The sequence below is a fragment of the Bos mutus genome, chromosome 10 (assembly GCF_027580195.1).
Source record: "Bos mutus isolate GX-2022 chromosome 10, NWIPB_WYAK_1.1, whole genome shotgun sequence".
NCBI lineage: Eukaryota > Metazoa > Chordata > Mammalia > Artiodactyla > Bovidae > Bos > Bos mutus.
In genome coordinates this window covers 85,351,930-85,378,851 of record NC_091626.1, presented here as the reverse complement: position 1 = coordinate 85,378,851, position 26,922 = coordinate 85,351,930, and the positions used below count along the sequence as shown (strand labels likewise).

The window sequence follows — 26,922 nt, the reverse complement described above, 5'->3', positions numbered from 1 at the left end:
TTTATCCCCTTCAAGAGAAAAATAACTTTCAAATTGCCTTAGGAAAACTATACTTACGTAGACTAATCTTCAAAGGCTTTGGTATTTTAATGAAAAAAGTTATATAGCACTAAGTTTTTGAAATGGTTAAAATGAGCTCCTTAAATTGGAGAAGGCAATGGCACCCCGCTCCAGTACTCTTGCCTGGAAAATCCCACGGACGGAAGAGCCTGGTGGGCTGCAGTCCGTGGGATTGCTGGGAGTCGGACACAACTGAGCGACTTGACTTTCACTTTTCACTTTCATGCATTGGAGAAGGAAATGGCAACCCACTCCAGTGTTCTTGCCTGGAGAATCCCAGGGACGGGGGAGCCTGATAGGCTGCAGTCTATGGGGTCGCACAGAGTTGGACACGACTGAAGTGACTTAGCAGCAGCAGCAGCAAACATTTAAATAGATGCCAAAGTGCATATTAAAGCATTAAATTATTTATTTCAAAATGTAACTCTTAGTTTTGCATTTAGTAAGAAAAGTATAGCATCTATTGAACTTAGCTAGTCATTCAACAAACATCTATGAGATTTTGTAAGGTTGAATATTATGAAAGTCTACTAGGAAGACACAAGCATTACAATGTAGCACAATAAGTTTTATAGGAAGAGTACTGAGAATATTTGCAGAGAGGTCTTTGGAGAATTAGAGTTCAAATAAAGTTGACATTTGGCTTGGATCTATACCAACCAGACAACAGGCATGGGGAAAGGACATAAAGACATTGCTACAGACTAACAAGTGCAAAGGCACTAAATCCTGAAAGTGCATGAAGAGTACAGACGGTGCTATGTGCCAGAGTATCTTCTGCTTCCAAAAGTACACGTTGCACATTTGGTTGAGGGTGTAGGATCTTGGGGCCTCCCTGGTGGCTCAGATGGTGAAGAATCTGCCTGCAATGCAGGAGACCTGGATTCAATGACTTGAATTCAAATTTGATTCTGCCACTTATGAGCTGAGCAAACAACAAAGTCTAATTCTCAGTTCTTTTCCCTGTAAGATTGAGATAATACCAAACTTGCAGGGTTAGTTAGAAGATTTAAGGGCAGATGTAGAACCTAATTCACCTACAGTAAGACTGAGTAAGTGTTAGTGATCATTATATTGGTATATAGATAAATGTCAGTGACTTCTTATTAAAGTAATACCAAGTGGTGATTTGCTTATAGATTGCTGAGAATTATTTATCTCGTGGCTTTTGTTTTAGCTTAAAAAGCAGAGTAAGTCCTATGCTAGTGCTAATAATGAGCCACCTTTTCCATATAGAGTCCAAGGGTATCACAGTATCACTTCTTCCTGAACAACAGGAAAAAAAACTGTATACCTGTTACCTCAGATAATATCCATGTTAGAAAAAGATTTCTACCCCAGAATCAGTGGTTTATGCAACTGCCAGTAATAGAACTCTATAACTTTAAAATTCCAAAAGAACATCTTTTGTTGTTCAGTTGCTAAATCCTGTCTGACTTCCTGTGACTCCATGGACTGCAGCACACCAGGCTTCCCTGTCCTTCACAGTCTCCCAGAGCTTGTTCAAACTCACGTCCATCGAGTCAGTGATGCCATCCAACCATCTCATCCTCTGTCGTCCCCTTCTCCTCCTGCCCTCACTCTTTCCCAGCATCAGGGTCTTTTCCAATGAGTCAGCTTGTTAGGAAGCATAGTACAAAATAGCCGTATTAGGAGAAAGTCCGTGGGAAAATGGCGAAGGGCCAGAAGTACCCCGGCTTTGTGTACTGCGGACAGAAAAACATCTCCTGCCTTTGGTTATGCTCGGCGCCAAGATTTAATAATAAATAGGGATGTTACTTGAGAAAACAGGTTATGGGATAAGCACAGGAGTCACTTAGAACACACTGTCCTTGAAATGTTTTTACTGATTGTGTTAACCCCATATGCGCTCTGCTGGCCGTATACTCTAAGCTCTTTGTTCCTGCTTCTGTAAAAAGGCTTGACTGCAGAAATAAACTGGTCAGTCCTTGCAAGAGACTGTCCTAGTGTCATTCTTTCAGGTTCATCGCTTCCAAGTCCCGGGGAAAATTCCCAACAAGTGGCGCCCGAACAGCGACTTGAAAGGAAGGCTGAACAAAGCGACGAGCCCTGCAGAAAGAGGCAAGCAGGATGGGACAACATAGCAGTAAGATTCCTTTCATTTCTATAATGCATCATTTTTTGAAACAAAATGGTATGTTTCAAGAGATCAATTGAACGACTGCTATCATATTTTACTGGAACAATTTATGGTTCCCAGAAGAGGGGACACTCAATCTAGACATATAGAAAAGGGTTAAAAATAATGTTTTGCGAGCATATCGGCAAGGGTTACATGGTCACTCATATGGGCTATCATAGAACAAATTGAAGGGCATAACGTTGATTTGGAAGTAAAAACTATTCAATCTTTACATAAACATGAGCTTAAAGAACAAGATATGCAAGGTGCTTTGAAATATAAGAATGTTATGCTCAATCAGATACAATCCTTAGAAAAACAACTTAGAGACATATACATACAGGATGTGTCAAAACTGAAGCCACTTAGAACGGAGATCATTTCATTCAACAGACAGCCCAAATCTGAGGCTTTTCCTTCTGCTCTGCCTGTAACAGCAGTTGCTAACCTTGCTCGTACTAACCACTTCACTCCTCCTCCAGAGATGCCTGCTTGTGCTTTCGCTTTCCCAATACAATTTGATCAACCCATCCAAGGTCAAAATTCTTGGGACGGTGTAGATTTTTGGCATGCTGTCTAACTTTAAGAAAGCCTGTACTCTGTATGGACCTACTTCTCCTTACTGTATGGAATTTCTCAGAGGATGGGCTGACCATTGGACGCCATATGATTTTTTTCAAGTAGCAAAGATGGCTTTAAATCCTCAACAGTTACTGCAATGGCAAATATGGGTTAATGATGAGGCCCAACAGCTGATGATTGACCAGCAACCTCATGGTAACCCTGCCAATTTAACTTATGGTATACTGACTGGAACAAAGACTATGGCCGATGTAATGGCGCAATTAGCTGAGATATTACATTTCATTAAAGAAACTGCCTGCAAGGCATGGGCAAAGGTTGATAGTGCTAACTCTGATGGTTCATTTGTTAAGATTATTCAAGGACATGAGGAGGAATATTCTCAATTTATAGGAAAATTAAATGATGCAATTGAAAAATCTATTAAGGATGTAACTTTACAAAATATTATTTTAAAACAACTTGTTTTTGAAAACGCTAATGAGGAATATCAATCCATGCTTAGACCAATTCAAGAGACTAACTCTCTTATGGAATATTCGAAAGCTTATAAGGATATCAAATCTAATTCCCACAGAGCAAAATTGGCGACATTGGAAACCTTTGATGTACAAAAAACTGCTAATGCCAAATGTTTTAACTGTGGGAAGCCCAACCATATGAAAAAACAATGCCACATACCAACACAGGCCAGAAAAAATAATACTACTTCTAATAAGAAGAAACCCCCAAGAGTATATCCAAGATGTAAAAAGGGGTACCACTGGCTGAATGAATGTCATTCTAAATTTGATAAGGATGGAAACACCTCGACCCCCGGTGCACAACAAAAACAACAGGGAAACTAATAAAGGGGCCGTCCTCTAGCCCCGCTACAAAAGGAGGACCTAGCGTTATGACGCTACAAGCAGCCCTCTAGCCCCGCTACAAAAGGAGGACCTAGCGTTATGACGCTACAAGCAGCCCTCTAGCCCCGCTACAAAAGGAGGACCTAGCATTATGACGCTACAAGCAGCTACATCTAAGAGTGCTTGCATTGATATACCTAGTCCTTATAATATGGAACTAATAGAATTATACAACCCCCACAAAATTCCCACTGGATATTACGGCCCGATTCCACCCAGGACAATGGGACTAATTTTGGGACATAATAGCTGCACAATGAGAGGTTTAATGGTATTGATCGGTGTTATGGACAAAGATTATGAAGGGGAAATACATATTATGGTAAATGTTATGAAAATGGGAAATATATACTTACAAAAAGGGGAACATTTCGCACAATTATTACTTTTACCATATGTCAGACCAATGAAGGCATCTAATAAATTTCGGCAGGGAGGCTTTGGCAGTACCAACCTTACTGCTGCACTATCCACCTTATTAAAGGAACATCAGAAACCCATGCTTACTTTACGCATACAGAGAAAAAATTTCACAGGCATGTTAGATACCGGAGCTAACATTTCAATCATTAGAGCTACAGAATGGCCCCTTGATTGGGGTAAGGTTATGGCTCCTTCTAGACTATTAGGAATAAATAAAGCTAATGCCACACAAACTTTTGTCAACACATCCTATTTACAAATGTATGGCCCTAATCAAATTGTAGCTTATCTTAAACCATATATTACTAATATCCCAATCAATTTATGGGGACAGAATTTTCTCGAACAAACGAAAGCCACAATTTCTTTAAATGAACCTTTTTAATGGGGGCCATTGAGTTAACACCGCTACCCCTCGACTGGGAATCTAATATCCCAATATGGACACCTCAATGGCCCCTAACTAAAGAAAAATTGGCAACTCTTATGCAATTAGTTAATGAACAATTACAAAAAGCTCATATAGAACCTTCATTTTCCCCATGGAATTCCCCTGTTTTTGTAATAAAAAAGAAATCAAGAAAATGGCGAATGTTGGTAGATTTAAGAAATGTTAATAATACCATGTTACCTCTGGGGCCCTTACAACCCGGATTGCCCTCCCCTTCTATGGTACCAAAAGGATGGTCTGTAATTATTATTGACTTACAAGACTGCTTTTTTACTATACCTCTGCACCCTAAAGATAGAAAACGTTTTGCCTTTTCAGTTCCTTCTTTCTATAAATCACATGGCTCCTGTTAAAAGATTTCAATGGAAGATGCTACCTCCGGGAATGATGAACTCTCCTACCATTTGCCAATATCTCATATCTGTTTTATTACAACCCATTAGAGATAAATATCCTACTACATTTATAATTCATTACATGGATGATATACTTCTGTCTATGGAATCTGAACTCTATTTGCAACAATTATACAATGAAATTACTACTACTCTTCAAAATCATGGCCTGTTTGTTGCGCCAGATAAAATTCAATGGAAAGCACCCTTTAATTATTTAGGACATGTTATGGAAGAATCTAAAATCAAACCTCAAAAAAATCAAATTGCTATGCAGTCTCTACACACGTTAAATGATTTTCAAAAATTGCTAGGAGGTATTAATTGGCTACAGCCATCTGTCAGCATCCCCACCTATGCCTTACAAAATCTATTTAAAATTTTAGAGGGATCCCCTGACCATAATAGCCCTAGGCAACTAAAAAAAGAGGCCAAAGAAGAACTGGCCTTAATGGAAACACATTCAACAATCGTCTTCAACTCAGCTAGATTATGATCAACCAGTTTCTTTATATATATTCCCCACTGAACATTCGCCTGCTGCAATTATAGCTCAGCATAGCCCAATAGAAAGGGTATATTTACACACTAAACAGTCTAAAAAAATTGTATCATATATTGAAAAAATAGGGCAATTAATTATGTCAGGAAAAAGCCATATACAAACTTTGACTGGCTTTAATCCATATGCAATACCGTCCCCTTGACAAAAAAGGTTGCAAATTGCCTTACAATATAACTTGACCATGCAAATGGCATTAAATGATTTTCAAAATGTTGTCTCATTTCATTTGCCGAAAGGAAAATTATGGGACTTTCTACAGTGTACTAAATTCGTTATAACTAATATCATTGCATCCCAGCCTATTTCCAATGCACCCACCTATTTCATTGATGGCAACAAAAAAGGCCTGACAGGGATTGTCAGCCCTGATATCAAAGAGAAATTACCCACTACCTATTCTTCAGTACAAAGAGTTGAGTTGTATGCTTTATATGCTCTTTTATCACTTCAACCATTATCCTTCAACGTATATACTGATTCCAAATACCTTGCTTCCCTTTTTCCTGATTTTGTTACTGCCTTTTTATACAACCTAGATGAAGAATTATATACTCTCTTTTCACAGACTCAAGCTTTAATTCGCTCACGTACGGAACCTTTCTTTATTGCACATATACGTGCTCACTCAGGTTTACCTGGCCCTCTGGTCGCAGGAAATGATGCCCTTGACAGGCTCATAGCTCCCATTTTTACATCTGCCAATGATGAACATGCTAATCTTCATACCAATGCCAACAGATTGCACTCTAAATACCATATTCCTCTCACTAAAACACGGCATATTATTAAAACCTATGATGTCTGCACCCCTCTGCATTTACGGACTACAATTTAAAGAATTAATCCCTGGGGGCAACAACCTAATTCCCTTTGGCAATCTGACTTCACTCACTGCTCCTTAGGAAAATTTTGTTTACTTTTTGTCTCAATAGATACATTTTCCAACTTTATCCGGACAGTACCTGTCTCTTCAGAATCCAGTAAACACACCATTTTCGCACTCTTACTCACTTTCCCCATTATGGGGTTTCCTTCTGTCTTGAAAACAGACAATGGACCTACATTCACCTCGCATTCGTTTCGTTCATTTTTATCAGAATGGAACATAACACACATTACAGGAATACCCTATAATCCTCAGGATCAAGCCATTATTGAAAGAGCCCACCGCACCCTAAAAACTCATTTATTAAAACAGAAAGGGGGAATATGGAAGAGGAGATACACTTCTTATCCCATGAACCCTGAATTACTATTATCTTTAACTCTTTATTCCCTAAATTTTTTAAACTTAACAAAAAATAATTCTAATACTCGTGCAGATAGACATTTTGCAGAAGACAAAAACAGCAAATTAGAAATCAATACACCAATATTATATAAGCAATTTAATCAATGGCTACCAGGAATCTTACGACTCCTAGGCAAGGGGTATGGTCTTGTCATTGCAGATGGAGAGGAAATCTAGGTTCCCCTTCGCCATGTCCGTTACCGAGAGGGACCCCAAGACCGAACTCCCTCGGGAAATGACGAAGTTGACTTGAAGGGTCTTGTCAATGACCCTGGAGGAACCAATGAGGAAACGCCATCGTCTGAATCCTTACCCAACATGGACTCAAGTGAAAAACATGACCCGTCAGGCTGAGCAGACACTGAAGAACACTGGAACTCCTATGACTCCAGATAAGCTGTTTCTGGCAATGTTAGCTGTTCTTTCCTGTTCCTCTAGGGTAAATGCAAAATATGTTTATTGGGCATACATACCCAACCCACCACTTCTCCCCATAGTGGATTGGGTAGATGAAGCCCCTGTGATCTTTACCAATGATAGCATGCATTTTCCAAGTCCCTCGTCCATAAAGCGACCAATCCATGAAGAAGGTGAGGGAAAGCCAATCGATATTTCTGTGGGATTCAAAACCTTGCCTATCTGTTTTGGATCTCATCCCCTTTGCATGACTATCTTCCCACAGTGGTGGGCATACTCTGCCAACAATGGGACTACTTTACATCTGGGAATGTTTGCTGTGGCATCTTTGTTACTTAATGGCTCCGAGCGACATTATCCAGGCCAGATAGCCAACTATTCGAACTCACTTTTTCAACCAGAGGAACCTACATGTCATACTGTATCTTGGAAAAGAAAACAGGAGATACAACCGTTACATTGGTCTGATTGTTGAGGCCAATTTGGGAAAGTTTCTATAATTCAGCAAAATCATACTAATCATACACTTATATTTGTTGACTGGGGACCTCACGGGTTGTTTGTGAACTGTTCTCAAGAGCAGGAGGAACATCATAACTGCTCCTGGTTTAATAGATCAAGCACTGGAGGCTTTCATAAATCTAAGACAAGTTTCTGGACTGATAAGGACATATTGCTGAATTGGTAAAATGGGGGCTTATCATCCTCGTGACCCAGGATTGTCATCCCCATTGTAGGGCCAGAACAATGGCACATTTGGAAAATTCCAGTAGCTTTAGAGCACTTTGTTAATGTTTATGGGACTATGGGTGTGTTTCGTCCTTCTAATTATACCTTCCTATACAATAGTACAGGCTATATTCAATCATGTATTCACCTTCCGTACTTATTTATTGTAGGGCATTTTGATATCGACTTATCGGCCAAGATTGTCAATCGTACTGCATGTGCATTGTATACCTGCCTTAATCACACCATTTCATATCACAATGCTAGCACTGCACTAGTTAAACAAAAATCTGAGTTATGGCTTCCCGTAAACTTAACTGAACCTTGGACTGATTCTGTATTTCTTTCTGTATTGTTGAAAACTGGGCTTAGGCGATCTAAGCACATCATTGGGTGGATTATTGCAGGCATCTTAAGCCTTATCTCCATTGTGACTGTAGGAACTTTGTCTGTATGGCTTTACATAATTCTATACAAAATCATGATTTTATCACTGCTTGGCACAAAGACTCTCATGATCTGTGGACTCGACAAGCTCAAATAGGTCAGCAATAACAAACACGAATTAATGAGTTACAAACTATGTTTATCCACTTAGGAGACCAAGTGCAGCAACTGACTTTCCAAACACGTATACGCTGTCACTGGAATTTTACTTCTTTTTGTCTGACTAACATGCCCTATAATAGCACTGAATATCCTTGGGATAAAGTTAAAGCGCATTTGCAGGATCTCACAGATGACTCAAGTTTAGACATCAATTTGTTGAAACAACAAGTTGCTAATTTTCAAGTTAGGGTACCTAAAGAATTATATAGCACTCAATTCTATGATACCTTAGCCAAAACCCTATCGTCTCTAGACCCTAGAGCTTGGTTTTCAGGAAGCAATATTTTTATATATGTATTAATCACCCTGCTCTTTTTGTCATTGCTTGTAGGATACAGAAGTCTCTACTTAAGACTCCATGCTTCCCACAATGGAGTCCAACTAGCAGCCGCTATGCTTAAATTAAAAACAAAAGGAGGATATGTTAGGAAGCATAGTACAAAATAGCCATATTAGGAGAAAGTCCTTGGGAAAATGGTGATGGGCTAGAAGTACCCTGGCTTTGTGTACTGTGGACAGAAAAACATCTCCTGCCTTTGGTTATGCTCGGCGCCAAGATTTAATAATAAATAGGGATGTTACTTGAGAAAACAGGTTATGGGATAAGCACAGGCGTCACTTAGAACACACTGTCCTTGAAATGTTTTTACTGATTAGGTGTTAACCCCATATGCGCTCTGCTGGCCATATACTCTAAGCTCTTTGTTCCTGCTTCTATAAAAAGGCTTGACTGCAGAAATAAACTTGTCAGTCCTTGCAAGAGACTGTCCTAGTGTCATTCTTTCAGGTTCATCGCTTCCAAGTCCCAGGGAGAAAATCCCCAACACACCTCTTTGCATCAGATGGCCAAAGTATTGGAGTTTCAGCTTCAGTCCTTCCAATGAATATTCAGGACTGATTTCCTTTAGGATGGACTGGTTGGATCTTCTTGCAGACCAAGGGACTCTCAAGAATGTTCTCCAGCACCACAGTTCAAAGGCATCAATTCTTTGGTGCTCAGCCTTCTTTATGGCCCAACTCTCACATCTGTACATGACTACTGGAAAACCATAGCTTTAACTAAATGGACCTTTGTTGGCAAAGTGGTGTCTCTGCTTTTCAATATGCTATGTAGGTTTGTCATAGCTTTTCTTTCAAGGAGCAAGAATCTTTTAATTTCATGACTATCTATTATGTGGTAAATTGCCATAAAGTATAACACATCTTTGAATTCATGCATGTGCCTGTGGATTTACAAGTATTTTAAAATCATGTGCACAACTGTCCCTTGAAAGAGTAAATTGTATTTATATATCTATTTCTTTAGGTCTGTGTTTTGCTTGACTTTCTGGGACAGCCAGGTAGAGATGTTCTGCTGATAACTGGAGACAGATACATGTCAGAAACCATAGAAAGAGATCAAGGAAAGATGAAATTTGAGACTCATCTCATCATATATCTGCTCATTGAAGGCAATGGATGAGACCCCATGGAGAGTCTGTGGAATGAGAAGAGAAGAAAGCCAAAGAGAGAACCCTGCAGGCCTGTGATATCCAGGGGCAGGTAATTAAAAGACGAAGGATGAAACATATCAAGGAGAAACAGATGCAAGAGAGCAGATGTTGATCGAAACGGTATCTCATTTTACACTTTGCTTTTGTTTTGGGTTAAGTTTAAATGGCCTGCTGCTGCCGCTGCTGCTAAGTCACTTCAGTTGTGTCCAACTCTGTGTGACCCCATAGACGGCAGCCCACCAGGCTCCCCCATCCCTGGGATTCTCCAGGCAAGAACACTGGAGTGGGTTGCCATTTCCTTCTCCAATGCATGAAAGTAAAAAGTGAAAGTGAAGTCGGTCAGTCGTGTCTGACTCTTAGCGACCCCATGGACTGCAGCCTACCAGGCTCCTCCGTCCATGGGATTTTCCAGGCAAGAGTGCTGGAATACGGTGCCATTGCCTTCTATGTTAAATGGCCTGAGTGATTTCAATTTAACATTTAAGAAAATTTAACCTTTCACATTTAAAGTTACACTGACCTCGGTATCTGATTAAACTGAATTAACCTAAAGAGATACCCAGTTGCTAGAGAGCAAAAAATAAGGATCCCTGAACTGAAATCTAGCTCTCATTGTGAAACTGACCTTTCAAAAGAGATTAAGTTTTTTCTCCAGATTTAGGTCCAGGAATGGGGTCGCAGGATCATATGGAAGCTCTATTTTTAGTTTTTTAAGGAACCTCCACCTGGGTTCGATCCCTGGGTTGGGAAGATCCCCTGGAGAAGGGCAAAGATACCCACTCCAGTATTCTGGCCTGGAGAACTCCATGGGCTATACACTCCATGTGGTCGCAAAGAGTGGGACACAACTGAGAGACTTTCACTTTCACACTGTCCTTCATAGTGACTGTGCCAGTTTCCATTCCTGCCAACAGAGTAGGAGGGGTCCCTCCGCCTCCACCCTTTCCAGCACTTGTGGATTTTTGATAGCTATTTCTTGTTGTGGATTTTTGATAGCTATTTCTTGTTGTGGATTTTTGATAGCTATTTCTTGTTGTGGATTTTTGATAGCTATTTCTTGTTGTGGATCTTTGATAGCTATTTCTTGTTGTGGATGTTTGATAGCTATTTCTTGTTGTGGATGTTTGATAGCTATTTCTTGTTGTGGATTTTTGATAGCTATTTTGACTGGTGTGAGGTGATATCTCATTGTAGTTTTGACTTGCAGTTGTCTAATAATTAGCGATGTTGAAAATCTTTTCACGTGCCTCTTGCCCATCAGTATGTCTTTCTTGGAGAAATGTCTATGTAGGTCCTCTGACCATTTTTTGATTGGGTTGTTTTGTTTTGATGATATTAAGCTGCATGAGCTGTTGGTTAATTTTGGAGACTAATCCCTTGTTAGTCACATCATTTGCAAATATTTTCTCCCATTCTGTGGGTTGTCTTTTCATTTTGTTTATAGTTTCTTTGCTGCGCAAAAGCTTTTGAGTTTAATTAGGTTCCATTTGTTTTTATTTCCCCTTCTCTGGGAGACTGATGGGAAAAGATATTGCTGTGATTCATGTCAGAGAGAGTTCTGCCAAAGTTCTCCTCTGAGAATTTTATAGTGTCCGGTCTCACATTTAGGTCTCTTTAACCTGTTTGGGTTTATTTTTGTGTGGTCCAAAAGGATATATGCAACCTCAGTGTTCAGTGCAGCACTGTGTACAAGAGCCAAGACATGGAAGCAACCTAAACGTCCACAGAGGAATGGATAAAAAAGACGTGGTACGTATACACAAGGGAATATTACCCAGCCATTAAAAAGAATGAAATAATGCCATTTACATCAATATGGATGGACCTAAAATGAGAGTAGGAGGATGAGCTGGTTGGATGCCATCACTGAGTCAACAGACATGAGTTTGAGCAAATGCCAGGAGATAGTGAAGGACAAGGAAGTCTGGCATGCTGCAGTCCATGGGGTCACAAAGAGTGACTGTGACTGAGTAATTGAAGAACAACTGAAATCTGAATAAATTGTGGAGTTAATAGTAATATTCCAATATAGGTTCCTTCTTTGTGTCATATGAGCCATCGTTCAGTTTAGTCGCTCAGCTGTGACCAACTCTTTGTGACCCCATGGACTGCAGCACGCCAGGCTTCCCTGTCCATCACCAACTCCTGGAGCTTGCTCAAACTCATGTCCATTGAGTTTGTGATGCTATCTAACCATTTCATCCTCTGTCGTCCCCTTCTCCTCCTGCCTTCAATCTTTCCCAGCATCAGGGTATTTTCCAATGAGTCAGTTCTTCGCATCAGGTGGCCAAAGTATTAGAGTTTCAGCTTCAGTATAAGTCCCTCCAATGAATATTCAGGACTGATTTCTTTTAGGATTGACTGGTTTGATCTTGCAGTCCAAGGGATCTAGTTTCCCCACCAGCTATTGAACCAGGGTGCCCTGCATTAGGAGTATGCAATCTTAGCCACTGGACTGCCAGGGAAGTTCCCATATGAGCCATAGTAACGTCATTAACAGCAGGGAACCTGAGTGAAGAGGATACAGGAACTCTCTGTATTATCTTTGTAACTTTTCCATGAATCTGAATATATCCTAAGGAAAGACTGAAGGTGAGAGGAGAAGGAGATGACAGAGGATGAGATGGTTGGATGGCATCACCAACTCAATGGACATGAGTTTGAGTAAACTCTGGGAGTTGGTGATGGACAGGGAGGCCTGGTGCGCAGCAGTCCATGGGGTCACAAAGAATCAGACATGACTGAGTGACTGAACTGAACTGAGTGTTTAGAAAATCTGTCTAATGTGGAACAAGGGTTGAGAATCAGTTATAGAGAAACCACTTACATTGCACCAGAAAAAAAAAAAATTGCCCCATGAAATACTGAGTCCAACTGCCAATTCCAGCATACACAGTCCTAAAAACCTGAACCCTAGAAGCAATGGGCTTCTGCTTTGGAACAGGTTACATTTCTAGAGGCACTTCCAGGGAAACAAAAATGGAGTAATTGCAATAAACATAACTGGAATAATCACAGTTCTGATAATTAATTGCCTCTAAGATACAGAAATTCAAGAAACACTGCATAGTAAAGGAGAAAAAAACTACCCACAACCCATTTCTGAGTTTAGAAAGGTGTCATTTTGATATATATGAAAGGTATATATATCTGGATTCAATATAATGTCATTGTGGTACCCTCGTGCTTTGAGAAAATTATCATTTATCTTTGCTAAAAGCTGTTGTCAGTTTGCTTTTGATCTCTAAAGGAGATTTAGATCTGGTCAGAAAGTTCTTCAATATTGAGTTACCATTTCTTCTCCTGCCTCACCCATTGTGGTAGGAAGAAGGCAAGGAAAAAAGATCCCCTGGCCCTACATAATGAAGTTAACCTGGATTTAGCTTGGTCTCATGCCTCTTTTCCTAATCATTAAAGATATTTGTCATCTGTGTAAATCTCTAGAGGAAAGTTAGAACTGTATAAAGAAATCATTGTGCACAAGTAAACATTTGACAAACAAGTGCTTGGAGATGGCATTTCTAAAAGCTCCTTAAAAAATTTATTTTTTGCATACATTATTTTGTTTAGTAAAAATATCTGATTTATAAATCCAGAACCCCAAGGCATCTTCAAATTAACAAATGGTATTAGCAGTTTGTAATGATCCAGATAACAATCCAGCTCCTTAACTCCATGTGACAGCACATTAATAATTTCTCTGAGCCCATCTCAGTTTCTCATCTGTAAAATGAAAGATTTGAGAATACATTGAGAATAAGCAGTTCTTCTCCTTTTCGGAGAAGGCAACGGCACCCCACTCCAGTACTCTTGCCTGGAAAATCCCACGGACGGAGGAGCCTTGTAGCTGCAGTCCATGGGGTCGCGAAGAGTCGGAGACGACTGCGCGACTTCACTTTCACTTTTCGCTTTCATGCATTGAAGGAAATGGCAACCCACTCCAGTGTTCTTGCCTGGAGAATCCCAGGGACGGGGGAGCCTGGTGGGCTGCCGTCTCTGGGGTCGCACAGAGTCGGACACGACTGAAGCGACTTAGCAGCAGCAGCAGCAATGTACCTTTTCATTGGGACACAAGAGACTCGGCGAGGACTTAAAGAAACAGACTGGAGTGTTTGCGGATTTAGGGCTTAGAGTTCTGGTGGGCGGGATAGTGCTGAAGAAAGGTGTTCCCTGTGTTTCTGAAGTCGGAGGGGTAAGTGACAGGGGTATAGGAATTACTGAAGTGGAAGAGCAGGACAGCTACTGCTGGAGGATCAGTTCCCGGGACGTTTCTGGCACTGGCGGAGGACGCGCGTTAGGTTGCTACGCAACCGGGGGTCCTCGGGGCGGGTGGAGGACCCCAGTAGAGGTGTCTCAGTCAATGCCTGCCCATTTGGGCGCGGTACCGGCCTCGAAACTAACGAAGTAGGTCGTCTTTTCAAAGGTGCACAGTTTCTGGAGCCAAGACTTGGCAAGCCCCAGCGCCGAGTTCCGCCCGCGGCGCGTTCCTCTGACCCCGTCCTCGGGCGCGAGGCGGGGCGCCGCTCGGGCGAGGTCCCCGCCGCCGAGCGTTGCTGGGCGGGACCGGACGCCGCCGCCCGCGCCCTCCGCCCGCCCGGGTCCCGGCCCGAGCCCCCCGCGCCCGCCGGCCCGAGCCCTGCGCCTCCCCGGCCGCCCCGGTCCCGGCCCCCGCGCCCCCCGCGTCTCCCGCCGGCCCGAGCACCCCGCTCGCCGGCCCGTCCCCCACCAGCCCCCCGCACCCCCGCCCCCGCCCACCGGCCCCGCGCCCCGCACCCGCCCTGGCCCCTGGCCCAGGCCCCGGCCCCGGCCCCGCGCCCCCGCCCGCGGGCGCGCCGGCCGCGGACATGGAGCCGCTGCTCCTGGCCTGGAGCTACTTCAGGCGCAGGAGGTTCCAGCTCTGCGCTGATCTGTGCACGCAGATGCTGGAGAAGTCCCCTTGTGACCAGGTACCGGCCGGACCCCGCCGGGCCTGCGGGTCTTGGCAAGAGGGCTCCCGGGGCTCCCGGGACCCCATCGGGAGGGGGCTGCAGGGAGGAGGACGCAGGGCGAGGGTGACCCTGTGGTCAGCACGGACGCGTGGAGCCCAGATCCTCTGGGACCGCGGCCGCTGGGTCCTGACTGCGGTGGCCGCGCCCTCTGCTAACTTCGGCCGTTGAAAGATGCTGAAAGACAGCAGCTAGGAGACCAGCCTCAGATGTCGCTGAAAAGATGATGAACTCTGTTAGGTCCTGTATTCTTGCGTATCAGTTCAGTCCAGTCGCTCAGTCGTGTCCGACTCTTTGCGACCCCATGGACTGCAGCACGCCAGGCCTCCCTGAACATCAACTCCCGGCCATCGAGTCGGTGATGCACATATTCTTGCGCAGGGGTGGGCTTTTAAGCTCGCTGCCTGTTACCTCTTAATTTCCAAAAGAGTTATGTATAAACTTAAAAATCTGTAACTCCCCGCTCCCCGCCCCTCCCCCCATTGAAATAGCTGCCTTTTTTTCTTTTGGATCAAACGTATAACCCTTCCAGTTCATCTTAAGACGGTTGTCCAAAAGTGGGGAGCTTTGGATTCTGAGCCTTGAGTGCAGCTTGAGGCAAACAATTCAAGTTAGAGGAATGAGAACCTAGGAAGGGAAAAGATACATTTATTATTGGGAGGGAAGGGTGAGAAAAATAATCCCCCTGAAAGAAGGCAATGATGGCATTGATTGTAGCTTACTAATGCTCTCTTAAATAAAGTACAGTGTTAAATAAGTGAGTGAAAACAGTAATATGCTGCTCGTGAGAGGGGCACCACTGCGGTGGTCAGGGAGTTCTGGAGGAGGCCTAAAAAGGAGAAAAGTGCCTCTAGCAAATGCAAAATGTACTCGTGGAGTTCGAGTTCCCAGCTTTTCCTCTAGTGCTGTTGGCTTGCGGGTGTTAGAGAGAAAAGGAAAATTGATGAGAGTTACATTCACGGAGCTGTGACAGTTGTTGCTCGCTCTGCCTTAGCTCCCAGCAAGCTTAGCACATCTCCCTCAGAACAGTCTACCTTAGTGAGAATGCTAAACTAGGTTCTGTTTGGGTTAGTTCCTATTGGTTAATAAGACTCTCATTTCCATGGGCAAGCATTTTTCCAAGTGTGTTTCTTAGCACAGTCGTCCCACAAATGCTGCTGAAAAAAAAAGATTCCACCCTCAGGTTTGTTTGGGAACCATGACAAAATATGGACCCCTTTACAGTTTGTACAACCAGAGTTGGTTACACACCAGTGATGTACCAGACATTGTTTTTCCATTGAGTCAGGGTAGTTTCCATTCCACAGAACAACAGTCCCCGGAGGAAGAAAATTTCCTCATTAAATGCATTTGGGAAACGTGTATTCCCTACTTAGAGATTCATTCTAAAGGCTCTGAGAATTTCTGCAGGAAGAGACTTAACTTTGCCTGATTCTGATGAATACAATAGTTATGAAATTTAATTGACCACCGATTCCTTTTGTGGCTGTGGGCAAGGGTCAGATCACCCTAGAGAGATGTCGCATTGGGAAATGTGTTATAGGCAAAGCAGCGGTGTTTTCTATTAATAGTTAAGACATTGTAATCTTATAAAAACCATTTTTGTGTTAGTTTCAGGTGTTAGAGTGAAGTGATTCATATGTGTATATATTTTTTCAGCTTCTTTCCTATTGTATAGTTTGTTACAAGATATTGAATATAGTTCCCTGTGCTATATAGAAGGTCTTTGTTGGTTATTTATGTATAGCAGTGGGTATATGCTACTGCCTAAATCCTAACTTATGCAACTCCCAGCCCACTTCCCCTTTGGTAACCATAGTTTGCTTTCTGTGTCTCTCGTCTTAATGACATAGTCACAGTGACGTTCAGTATTGCAATTCAGGTTTCATTTGTGCTGGGCACTGTGGTTGGGTCTTTACAGTGTTCAGTGGCCTTTTATAGAGTGCTTACTACTTGCCAGGGATAAATTCTATAAATCATGTTTATTTCTTTGCTGAGAATAGCCTTGCAAAGTAGGTAACAAATCACTAAAGTTTATTGAGTATTCATTGAGCCTCTGTCAGGCTTGATTCAGAGGGTTTTCTGTTATCTCATTTAATCCTCAGCTAGTTTAGGAAGTTGGCGCTTTTTGCACCATTTTGCAGGTTGAGCCCAGTGAAGCACAAGGCCTTGGGCCAGCCTTTCAGTGCTGCACGCTCTCTCTCTCTGTGCTTTCCTTAGCACCGACTTGTGCATGTTGTATCCAATTGTTATTTCGTTTTGGAAATATCTTCCAGTTTGATTTTCCCCACGCTTAAAGAAAACATGCTTTTTTTTCTTAATTCATTAAAAAGAATTTAAATATTTATGTTAGAGTGCTGATGGAATTAATGAAGAGCCTTAGGAAGCTTAAGGAGGTTTTCCTATGATTAAAAGCCCCCAAAATTCTTCCTTCCTCTTAGCATGAGTCCAGGATGGCAGGTCTGCGTGTGGAATGGCAAGGAGTCTGGCACACGGGTGCCCTCATTACTTGATATTTGCTGAACGAGCGCAGCAGTCGTACTCATACGTGCATTTGGTGCATGCGTTTGGTGTGTGCCAGCTTCCGCTGTGTTTACCAAGATCACCCTAGTTGCCTGATGGCCTCTGCCTCTCTCTCTCTGCCCCCATCTTAATTCTCAGCACCATAGGCCCCCTTTTTTTCTCTTAATACTTATTTTTACTTATTTAATTATTTGGCTGCACTGAGTCTCAGTTGCCGCACGTGGGATCTAGTTCCCTGACCAGGGATCGAACCCAGGCCCCCTACATCAGGAGCTTGGAGCCTTAGCTTGGACCACCAGGGAAGTCCCACCGGAGTTTCTTAAATGCATTCGCCTTTTCAAATAAGTGTGATTGCATTATGGGGCATTCTTACTTCATTTCTTGTTTCAAGGATGAATTTTTTTTTTTTTTTAAACCAGTTGAGCAGTTTCTTCCTGGGTCCTTACAGGAGAGTATTTCTGGTAGTAATTATCACTGGTATTTCTTACGACTCTCTCGTTGTTCCACTGGAGGAAGTTCAGAGACTGGCAGTCAATGAAGGGCTAATAGAAATACATGATCAGAGCAGAAGCAGATGGTCCTCAGCCCGCAGTTAGTGGGTTTATCTTCGCCTGTCCCTTTAGCCTCATGGGCTTTGTTTTTGTTTTTTGAGGCATCTATATTTTAGACTACTTTTCCTGTGCAGCTCCTTGAAGTACCATTTCTATGCCACCCAACTGATTTTAGTACAAACGAGTGACTCTGAAGCAGTGCTTGGACACATGGAAGAGAAAGGAAATTAAAATATTTCTCCTGAGTGCCAGTTGGATTCATTTTTGCTCTTGCTTTTATTTTTTTCCTCCCAGAACAAAAATAGCTTTTGTTTTTTATGTTAATTTTCACTTTTTAGCTTTGCTTATTTTTCTCCCGGATGAGGAAAACCTCTCTAAAGTGATTTTCTCTTTGTTAATCTTTTTATAAGCTGGTCCAGGGAGCTTCATGAAGATAACATTTCAGTCGTGATACATTATTAATCTTTGGAGATGAAGCCCACCTCTAAGACTATTTCTTCTACATTTAGTTCTCCTTTAAGAGATAACATTTTGGTGTCATCTCAGAAATAATGAGTACTTTGTACTTTTTGTTAGGGCTTTCCAGGTACTCAGTGGTAAAGATTCCACCTGCCAATGCAGGAGGCATGGGTTCCATCCCTGGTTCAGGAAGATCCCCTGGAGGAGGAAATGGCCACCCATTCCAGTATTCTTGCCTGGGAAATCCCATGGACAGAGGAGCCTAGTGGGCTACAGCTCATGGGGTCACAGCGAGTTGGACACAACTGAGCGGCTGAGCATGCACACATACTTTCTACTAGCATGTATGTATTTAGTTTTGATTCTTGCTAACGTCAGAGTAGTCAGGTTGGCTGGAGAGGTATGATATGCTATGGACTAGCTTGTTTCCTTAGAGTAAAACGTTTGTATTTGGATACAGAAGGCCTGAAGGGTAGGTTGAAGATGATAACGTGATGTTTGGCAGTGTGGAAGGGCTCCTGAAAAAGATGGATTCTGAACTGCTTTTCCAGATGCAGAGTGGTGAGGGATAGAGGATAGGGTCCCTAAGCACGAAGGACTAAGGTGCTGACCAGTTAAGAATAAAAAAGGACAACCGATGAATTCATCAGACGTTTCCCATTTGACAAAAGACAGTAAGAACAATCAGTTCATAGGGAAGTGTTGTCTTTTTTCAGACTTTTTTTCTAAATCATAACTGGGAAAGTGGTTAAAAGTCGTAAGATATAAAAAAGAGAAATGCAAAATGGCCTTCCATGCAGCAACATGACCTAGAGGGAATGCTTGCATTTACAGCTCATGTCAGTCATCCTGATTAGTTGCTTAATCTGATTACTGTTCTTTGTGTTCCATATGTCAGATTCATGGCTTTTAAAAAAGGCAGCCCCGATTTTAGCTCCAGTATAATTCAGCAGTTATGAAACATACAGGTTTTTCAGGTAGTGGTTTTTTTTTTTTTGTTTAAGATAATATACTTTTCTTAATGGGGTAGATTTCCAATAAAGTTTTAAAGTATTAGAATCAGTGATTCTGGGAGTGGGCGTGATCAGAATGGGGGTAAGTCACATTTTCCTTCCCCACCACCAATCTCTGCTTATAATGAGAGATGTTGCAGCGGAGAGTTATGACTGTAAATGGTCTGAATGTGGAGAAAAGGCTGAAAGCCGCTGGCTTAGATGAACGGGAGGGAAGGAGGGGTCCCCAGTGAGATGTATGTGAGTAGTTGGTTGAGACAAGGATCTGGTGCTCCAAGCCAAATAAACATCTTTCTGTGTGATTACCTAATTTACTTCCTCACTGGGGCCATGGAGACTTACAGCCAGACAGTCTTTTGATTCGAGACACTGCAGAGCAGTTCACTTTGCTGAGTTTTACAGATTACACTCGCACTTGGCTCCCTGGTCACTAAATCTCGCTAAACCTTCTGAAATCCGTTCATTTCTCTCTTACATTCTTTCCCTTCCTGTTATTGCTAAATTCTGAATGATGACCCCGTGGTTTATGAGCAGAGCTGGTTAGACTCATTAGCCAGAGTAGGTATTGATGGCAATTAGGAAGTCACATTTAGAACTAGCTGGAGATTTTAATTCCCTAAAGTAATAGCAACAACCTAGGGAAAGCTGTACCCTCGGGAGGAAGGAAGCCGCTGCTGTGAGTTGAGGTTTATGCTCATGAGTTTGCCCAGGTTCTAGGCAGAGCCCCTCCATTCTCCGTCTTCTTACTCACTCACTTCGAAGGAGATTCAAAGGGAAGCTTTGATTTGATGCGCCATAAATTGGGAGTCAGTTCTGAGTTCTGAAGAGGGAAGTAAAAGAGAGCTGGCTGCTTTCCTGCTCATTAGATACATGTTTTTATAAGGAAATTCTGTGTGGTTGATACTTGTTGAAAGTGCTACCACCTTATACCTCATGAACTAAGATAGTATATGTAAAAGAACTCTGAAAACTATGAAATGGTCTTTAAGATGCCAGGTTTTATTTTTCAAGCTCTCCTATAAAGTAGGCGCTAGGGCTCTTGAGAGGGGTCGGAGTCATGGAGGTCGCCCGACTTGTTCAAGGTCCTGCAGCTGAGTGGCTCCCTGGGGGTCAAGCTGAGGTCTTCTGACGCTGGTGCTGCTGCTTTCTACTCAGCTGTGCTGACACCCCTGGGAATAATCCGCTAGACCAAGTGAACCTAACTTGTGGTTCCTTATGTGAGTGGGTCAATTTAAACCATAAAACTATAATTGACAGAGACCCAAAGATCAAGGTCTCAGTGATTTACAAAGAGTTTTGCCCTATCTCTAAATTAAAATATCCTGACTCTTTTCCTGCATTGTCCTGCCATTCCTGATGGGTCTGCAGACTAGCCTTTGTCTTCCACACCCTACAGTAGTCTGCTTTCCAGCCTTGCTATGATCTCAATACAAAGCTAAGTGCATGCTCTTGACTGACAGTGTCTAGGCTCATTGGAGAAGGGAATGGCAATCCACTCCAGTATTCTTGCCTGGAGAATTCCATGGACAGAGAAGCCTGGCGGGCTACAGTCTGGGGTCGCAAAGAGTCGGACACGACTGAGTGACTAACACAACAACACAGGCTCAAATATTCCCTGTACACTTTGACCTCTGAGTTTTCTCATCCATCAAATGGCCATGTTAATATGCCTGTCTCAAAGGACTGTTGTGTGGGCTAAGTTCATCAACACGTGTAAGTGAGCTCTTATTCTCTCTATACAGCTAGAGATAGGGAGAAGGAAATGGCAGTCCACTCCAGTATTCTTGCCTAGAGACTTCCATGGACAGAGGAGCCTGGTGGGCTGCTGTCCATGGGGTCGCACAGAGTCGGATGCAACTGAAGCAACTTAGCATGCATGCATGCATTGGAGAAGGCAATGGCAACCCACTCCAGTGTTCTTGCCTGGAGAATCCTAGGGATGGAGGAGCCTAGTGGGCTGCCGTCTATGGGGTTGCACGGAGTCGGACACGACTGAAGCGACTTAGCAGCAGCTAGAAATATTTGCAGGCAGGATTCTGCCATTTGTATTTGTCTTAAAGGATTGTTGGTAATCTGGAAACCATCTGTGAGGAAAGTGCTCAGTGAAATGGTGATAAAATGATGAATATAGCTCATAGATCGTTGGCACTCAGTAAACTTCCAGAATCATCTCTCTCTTCTCTGATCTCCTTGTCTCTCTTGTCGTGCTTTTCTCTCATCCCTCTAAGTCATCGACAGTTGGTTCAGGGTTGAGTATAGCATTTACCACATTGTACTGTAGTCTAATTGTGTGCCTTCCCCCATAGGAAGTTTTCAGCGCCTGTCCAGGGAAGCCAGGAGAATGTGGAATCAATGTTTTCTCTGCCTCCCTTGTGGTTCAGCCTCATCTCCATCTTCAGCCACATCACCTGGACTAGCTCTGCGCCTTTACAGCCTCCAGGCCTCTGATTTTCTTCTCCTTTCGCGTCGTTTCCCTAATGTCCTTTACTCGCACAGGAAATCGTCCTTGTGATCCCCAGAGTCAGAGAGACCCCGGAGGCCTTCATCAGTGAGCAGAGCGCTCAGGCTGGGCTGCTGGCGCCAGTTTGGGCTGCTGGAGGAATCTTCGTGCCCTTGGCTGAATAGGAGGCATCCCGCATTTACTTCCTCTCCATGGCCCTTTTTCCTTTAACTTTTCTCTTCCTTGTCGGACGTTGTCTGCAGTCACCTCTAGTGAACATTTTTACCCCTTTCTATACGGAACTTATCTTGTACCTCTCCTTCACTTTACCTTTCAATCCTGCCTGGTTATATCCAGCTCATTTTTTATCTCTAAGGTGGACTGGCAAGTATGAGCTCTGGCTTCTTTGTGAGACCTTGAGCAAATTACATGACATCTCTGAATTTGTTTCCTTATCTGTAAAATGGATAGTAACACTTACCCGCCTCCCTGAGATGGTGGTGGGACTCATGAGAGAATGGGTCATTTAGCCATGTACACCAATAAATAAAAGGAAGAATAGAGGGGTTATTTCTTCTGTCATCTCATTGCTCGTATTGGTATCTTTCTCTAAATACGGACTGTGAGATCTAGGAAATCTGTTCTTTTTCCAGTTCTTTCTTATGCACACTGGCATTCAGTTCAGTCGCTCAGTCGTGTCCGACTCTTTGAGACCCCGTGGACTGCAGCACGTCAGGCTTCCCTGTCCTTCACTGTCTCCCGGTGTCTGCTCAAACCCATGCCCATCGAGTCGGTGATGCCATCCAACCATCTCATCCTCTGTCGTCCCCGTCTCCTCCCGCCTTCAGTCTTCCCCAGCATCGGGGTCTTTTCCAGTGAGTCAGTTCTTCACATCAGGTGGCCAAAGTGTTAGAGTATGAAAGAGTATGAAAGGCACTGGCATTGAAAAGCTGCAGTTGCTGTGTCTTATAATTTGCTGTTTTGTGTTTGGTTCAGCTAATTGCCAGTGTTAGTTGCTCAGTCGTGCCCGACTCTGCGACCCCATGGACTGTAGCCCACCAGGCTCCTCTGTCCATGGAATTCTCCAGGCAAGAATACTGGAGTGGGTTGTCATTTCCTTCTCCAGGGGATCTTCCTGACCCAAGGGTTGCACTGAGGTTTCCTGCATCGCAGGTAGATTCTTTACCGTCTGAACCACCAGGGCCTCACTGGACTCTCCCTTTCTGGCCTAGTTTAGCCTTTTCCTCTCATGTTGCTGTTGCGTGTCATGCTAAGGAAATTGCTTATCCTTGCCTGGTGACCAGATGGTTTACACATTGCTTCCACACATATTCTTAAATATTTTAGGGTATTCTTTTTGGATTTTAGAGCTGTCGAAAGCAAGGTTCTTTTTTTTCCTTTCTTTCCTTTTTCTGTTTCTTAGTAACTTTCCTGGTAAAACATGCTGCAGATTGAGTGTTCAGAGGTTGCTGACTATAAACATGTGAGTGTAGATCTTTTATAAATAAATTTGTTATGAATCTGTTTTTGTTTTTTTTTTTAAACCAGTGGACTTCTATTTAATTTGGGATAGAAAAAACCCCGAGTTTTTCAGCACCTGGCACCAATATATATTACATAGTCTATTTACAAACATTTCTCAGAGGACATTACAGTCAGAATTAATTTCTTATCTTCAGCCACTAATCCCATTATGTTTATGCAGAGCAGAAGGGTTTATAGTATGTGGATTTTCCTCCTCCCCAAGTGATTAAAATCTGAATGTTTTAACCACCATCAACTGTTTTTGAATATAAAAAAATATTTACTTGGTATAGTTGTAAAATTATTTTTAATTCCTAAGATACTGAGACTTCATTAAATACATAGATATCTTCTCTGTGCTCTAAGTGAGGTTAATTAGAATTTTCTGATAATAGAAAATTTAGCACTCCTCCCTGGATATTAGTTATACAGAACTCTTGAGTGCACTTTTGGGGAAGGACTAGAGTTAATGTTTGGGTTTTTATTGAATGATTTTTTTTTTTTTTACGTTTTTTAAACTTCTTTTTTTTAATTTTAATTTTTTATTTATTTATTTTTTTACTTTACAATATTGTATTGGTTTTGCCATACATCAACATGCATCTGCCACGGGTGTGCACGTGTTCCCCATCCTGAACCCCCTCCCACCTCCCTCCCCATACCATCCCTCTGGGTCATCCCAGTGCACCAGCCCCAAGCTTCCTGTATCCTGCATCAAACCTGGACTGGCGATTTGTTTTTTATATGATATTATACATGTTTTAATGCCATATTGAATGATTTTTAGTCTACCTACAAATACTTGGTTAATCATTAAGACTTTTTATTTTAGAAATTGTATTATCCTAAAGATGTTTACTACCTTCTTAATGCTTTCCAGGAACCAGATCCTGCATTGCCAGTGTCTCAGGTAAAGGTTTAGCTGCAATATTTAGTTCAGAGCATAGTTTAATCGCTATTACTTAGTTGTTGCTATAGATTAGTAAGTTTGCTGCCTATCTATTGTGCTGTTATAAATTAGCTAAATCTACCAGGCATTCTGTACCTTTGTACATAAATATAAACTTGTATTTCCAATACTTTTGTGTCTATAGGTGTAAAACTAGGGCACTCTACTCGTGAAGACTTGGAGCTTAAATAGAAATGACCAGTACTGACCCAGAGGATGAGATGCAAAAGAGGAGGCAAGGGGAGCCAGGGGCTTAGAAAGGGAGCCAGAACATCCGCAGAGCCAGGAGTGTCCGGAAAGACTGATGGATGGGATTGTCGGTCCTGAGTAAGGACGAGGCTGACTCTGCTTGGAAAGATCTTGTCTTTTAGAGAGAGGTGCCTGCCACCATGAGGAGGAAAGGAAGACTTGGCCAGACAGCCGCATCTCCTGAATCAGCTTTGTTAGAAGTGGAGAGGCAGCCAGAAAGAGCTGCTGACTGGGTGGGACGGTGGGTGGGTCAGAAGGGAACCGAGGAAGAGGAGGTCTGGGTCGGGGGCTCCTGGCCAGTGAAGTTTTTAGCCCAAGAGGGTTTCTAGTAAGTCTGGGAATAGGAGAGGAGATGAGAGAGCTGTAAATCAGAGAACTTAAACATTACCAGGTGTTTGCCCTGCCAAGCGAGATAAAACTCTGTCTTTTAGGTAAATAAACAGTTTGAATCTCATGGGGTTCAAATGTGTAATCATCAGACCTTTTTAGAAGAAAGTGGTATACAAAATACTCTGCAGGAGGCCTGTGTGGTATCAAACAAAGACGGTAAATAGGTTAAAATGTTGTACTCTCTTCTTTAAAAGAATGACATTTGTCATTGAATATTCATTATAGTTTCTGTATTGATAAATGTGCAAAACTATTTTTTTGCATAATATATGTACAAGTCATAAGAGGTACCTAAAGTATAATAAGCAGAGTAAGTAATGTGCCTTTTGTTTTCAGTAATTTTGCAAGATTTTGATTAAAATTAAGATTAAATTAAAACATCAACCGTTTGCATTGTTGGTCTGGTTTTAAAACTTTACGTGGGATTTGAAAGTTTCAAAACCAGCACAAGGACTTCGTGAAGGACCTGCATTTGGTATGTCCTGTCCTGTTCCTGTTGACATAATTGGACCGTGATCTAAAAGAATCAGAAGGGAGCAGGGCTGACTGGATTCTTTTGAGCTCACTATTCAGACTTTGCGCCTTTGCGCTCTCTCAGGTTTTAACCACTTCAAAGTAAATGAGGCTTTACAATAACAACTCAACATTTTGTGCCTGAGTTTTCATTCTCACAGAGTAGGCAGAGTGTCGGTTGTTACTGATTGTCGTGATGTCTAAGTGAGGTTAGACCGTTCTTTTGGTGGCTTTATCCTAAGAATAACTTAGGAGAATTGTTTATCACCAGCCTTAGGCCTTACACGGCTTTGCGTTCTGTATGAAGAGGAGCAGAACAATTTAAACATGTTTACTCAGTCAGTAGAGTTTTAACCTTTTCATTTGTCTATTTTTATCACTAAAATTGGGTTAACCTCCCAGAATGCAGTACAAGTAAGTCAATATTTTCCTGATGTTAGCAGGCAGATATTTGCCTCTAGAGTAATGTCCTGTAGACTAACTCAGTAGGTGAATGAGTTGGGATTATGTTTCACAGATAAAAAGGGAAATAATTGATGTGATAATTACTCATTTATCAAGGAGAATCTGTTTTCCTATGAAAAAACTCCTAAGCATCTATTATCAATTTCACAGTACTTCCAATTTATCATCAGTATTCAAATTTATTTGCATAAACCACACAACCCTGTCATTTATTAACGAGTTAAGTGTATCTGATAAAAACAATTTGCAATTTTATTTAGATTCTAGTGGTAATGTAGGATTACCAATTTGCTTTGTTATGCATTTTATTTCACCAGTTAGTTTTGAACTTAAAAATTTAAACAGGCAGAGGAATTCAGAGTTGTAAAACGTACGTGGCTTTCCTCCAAAATAAGATGTTTTCATTAAAATTCCATGAATTGTTCCTATTGCCCAGAGCAGTTCCTTGGATACAATCTGATGTTTAATCAAGCAGTGATATATATCATTTTCAAGGGCATTTTTTGTCAGGATAGAAGTAAAGTTAGGAATATTAATATTCTCAAATACTGATAAAATTTAAAATTAAATAATTGTTTAAGATTTTATTGCAGATATTTAAATATCAAGAATTCACATGATTATTTCTACTTAAGAGTGAGATTTAGGAAATTGAAACAAATATAAATCTATTTACTTTTTTGAAAAAACGAATTCTTATTGAATAAAAATTTAAAAAATAAATCTTCCTATTTGGCTTCTGAAGCATATATTCGTTTGGTGAGGGGGGAATAGTGGATTTACTTTCCTATCCTT

At 42.0% G+C, this 26,922-nt stretch overlaps 1 protein-coding gene and 1 pseudogene across 1 annotated transcript in view; both read left to right on the top strand.

Annotated features, from left to right (window-relative positions):
- Window positions 1-7,155: 7,155 nt before the first annotated feature.
- On the top strand, window positions 7,156-8,974 carry LOC138989556 (endogenous retrovirus group K member 25 Env polyprotein-like; annotated as a pseudogene).
- Window positions 8,975-14,773: 5,799 nt separating this feature from the next.
- The window catches only part of TTC8 (tetratricopeptide repeat domain 8), a 58,459-nt gene continuing 46,310 nt past the window's right edge, over window positions 14,774-26,922 (top strand). The window contains exon 1 of the mRNA XM_070378382.1: window positions 14,774-15,012. Within this exon, the coding sequence (XP_070234483.1) occupies window positions 14,911-15,012 (102 nt within the window). The 5' untranslated portion in view covers window positions 14,774-14,910. The remainder of the gene's footprint in view (window positions 15,013-26,922) is intronic.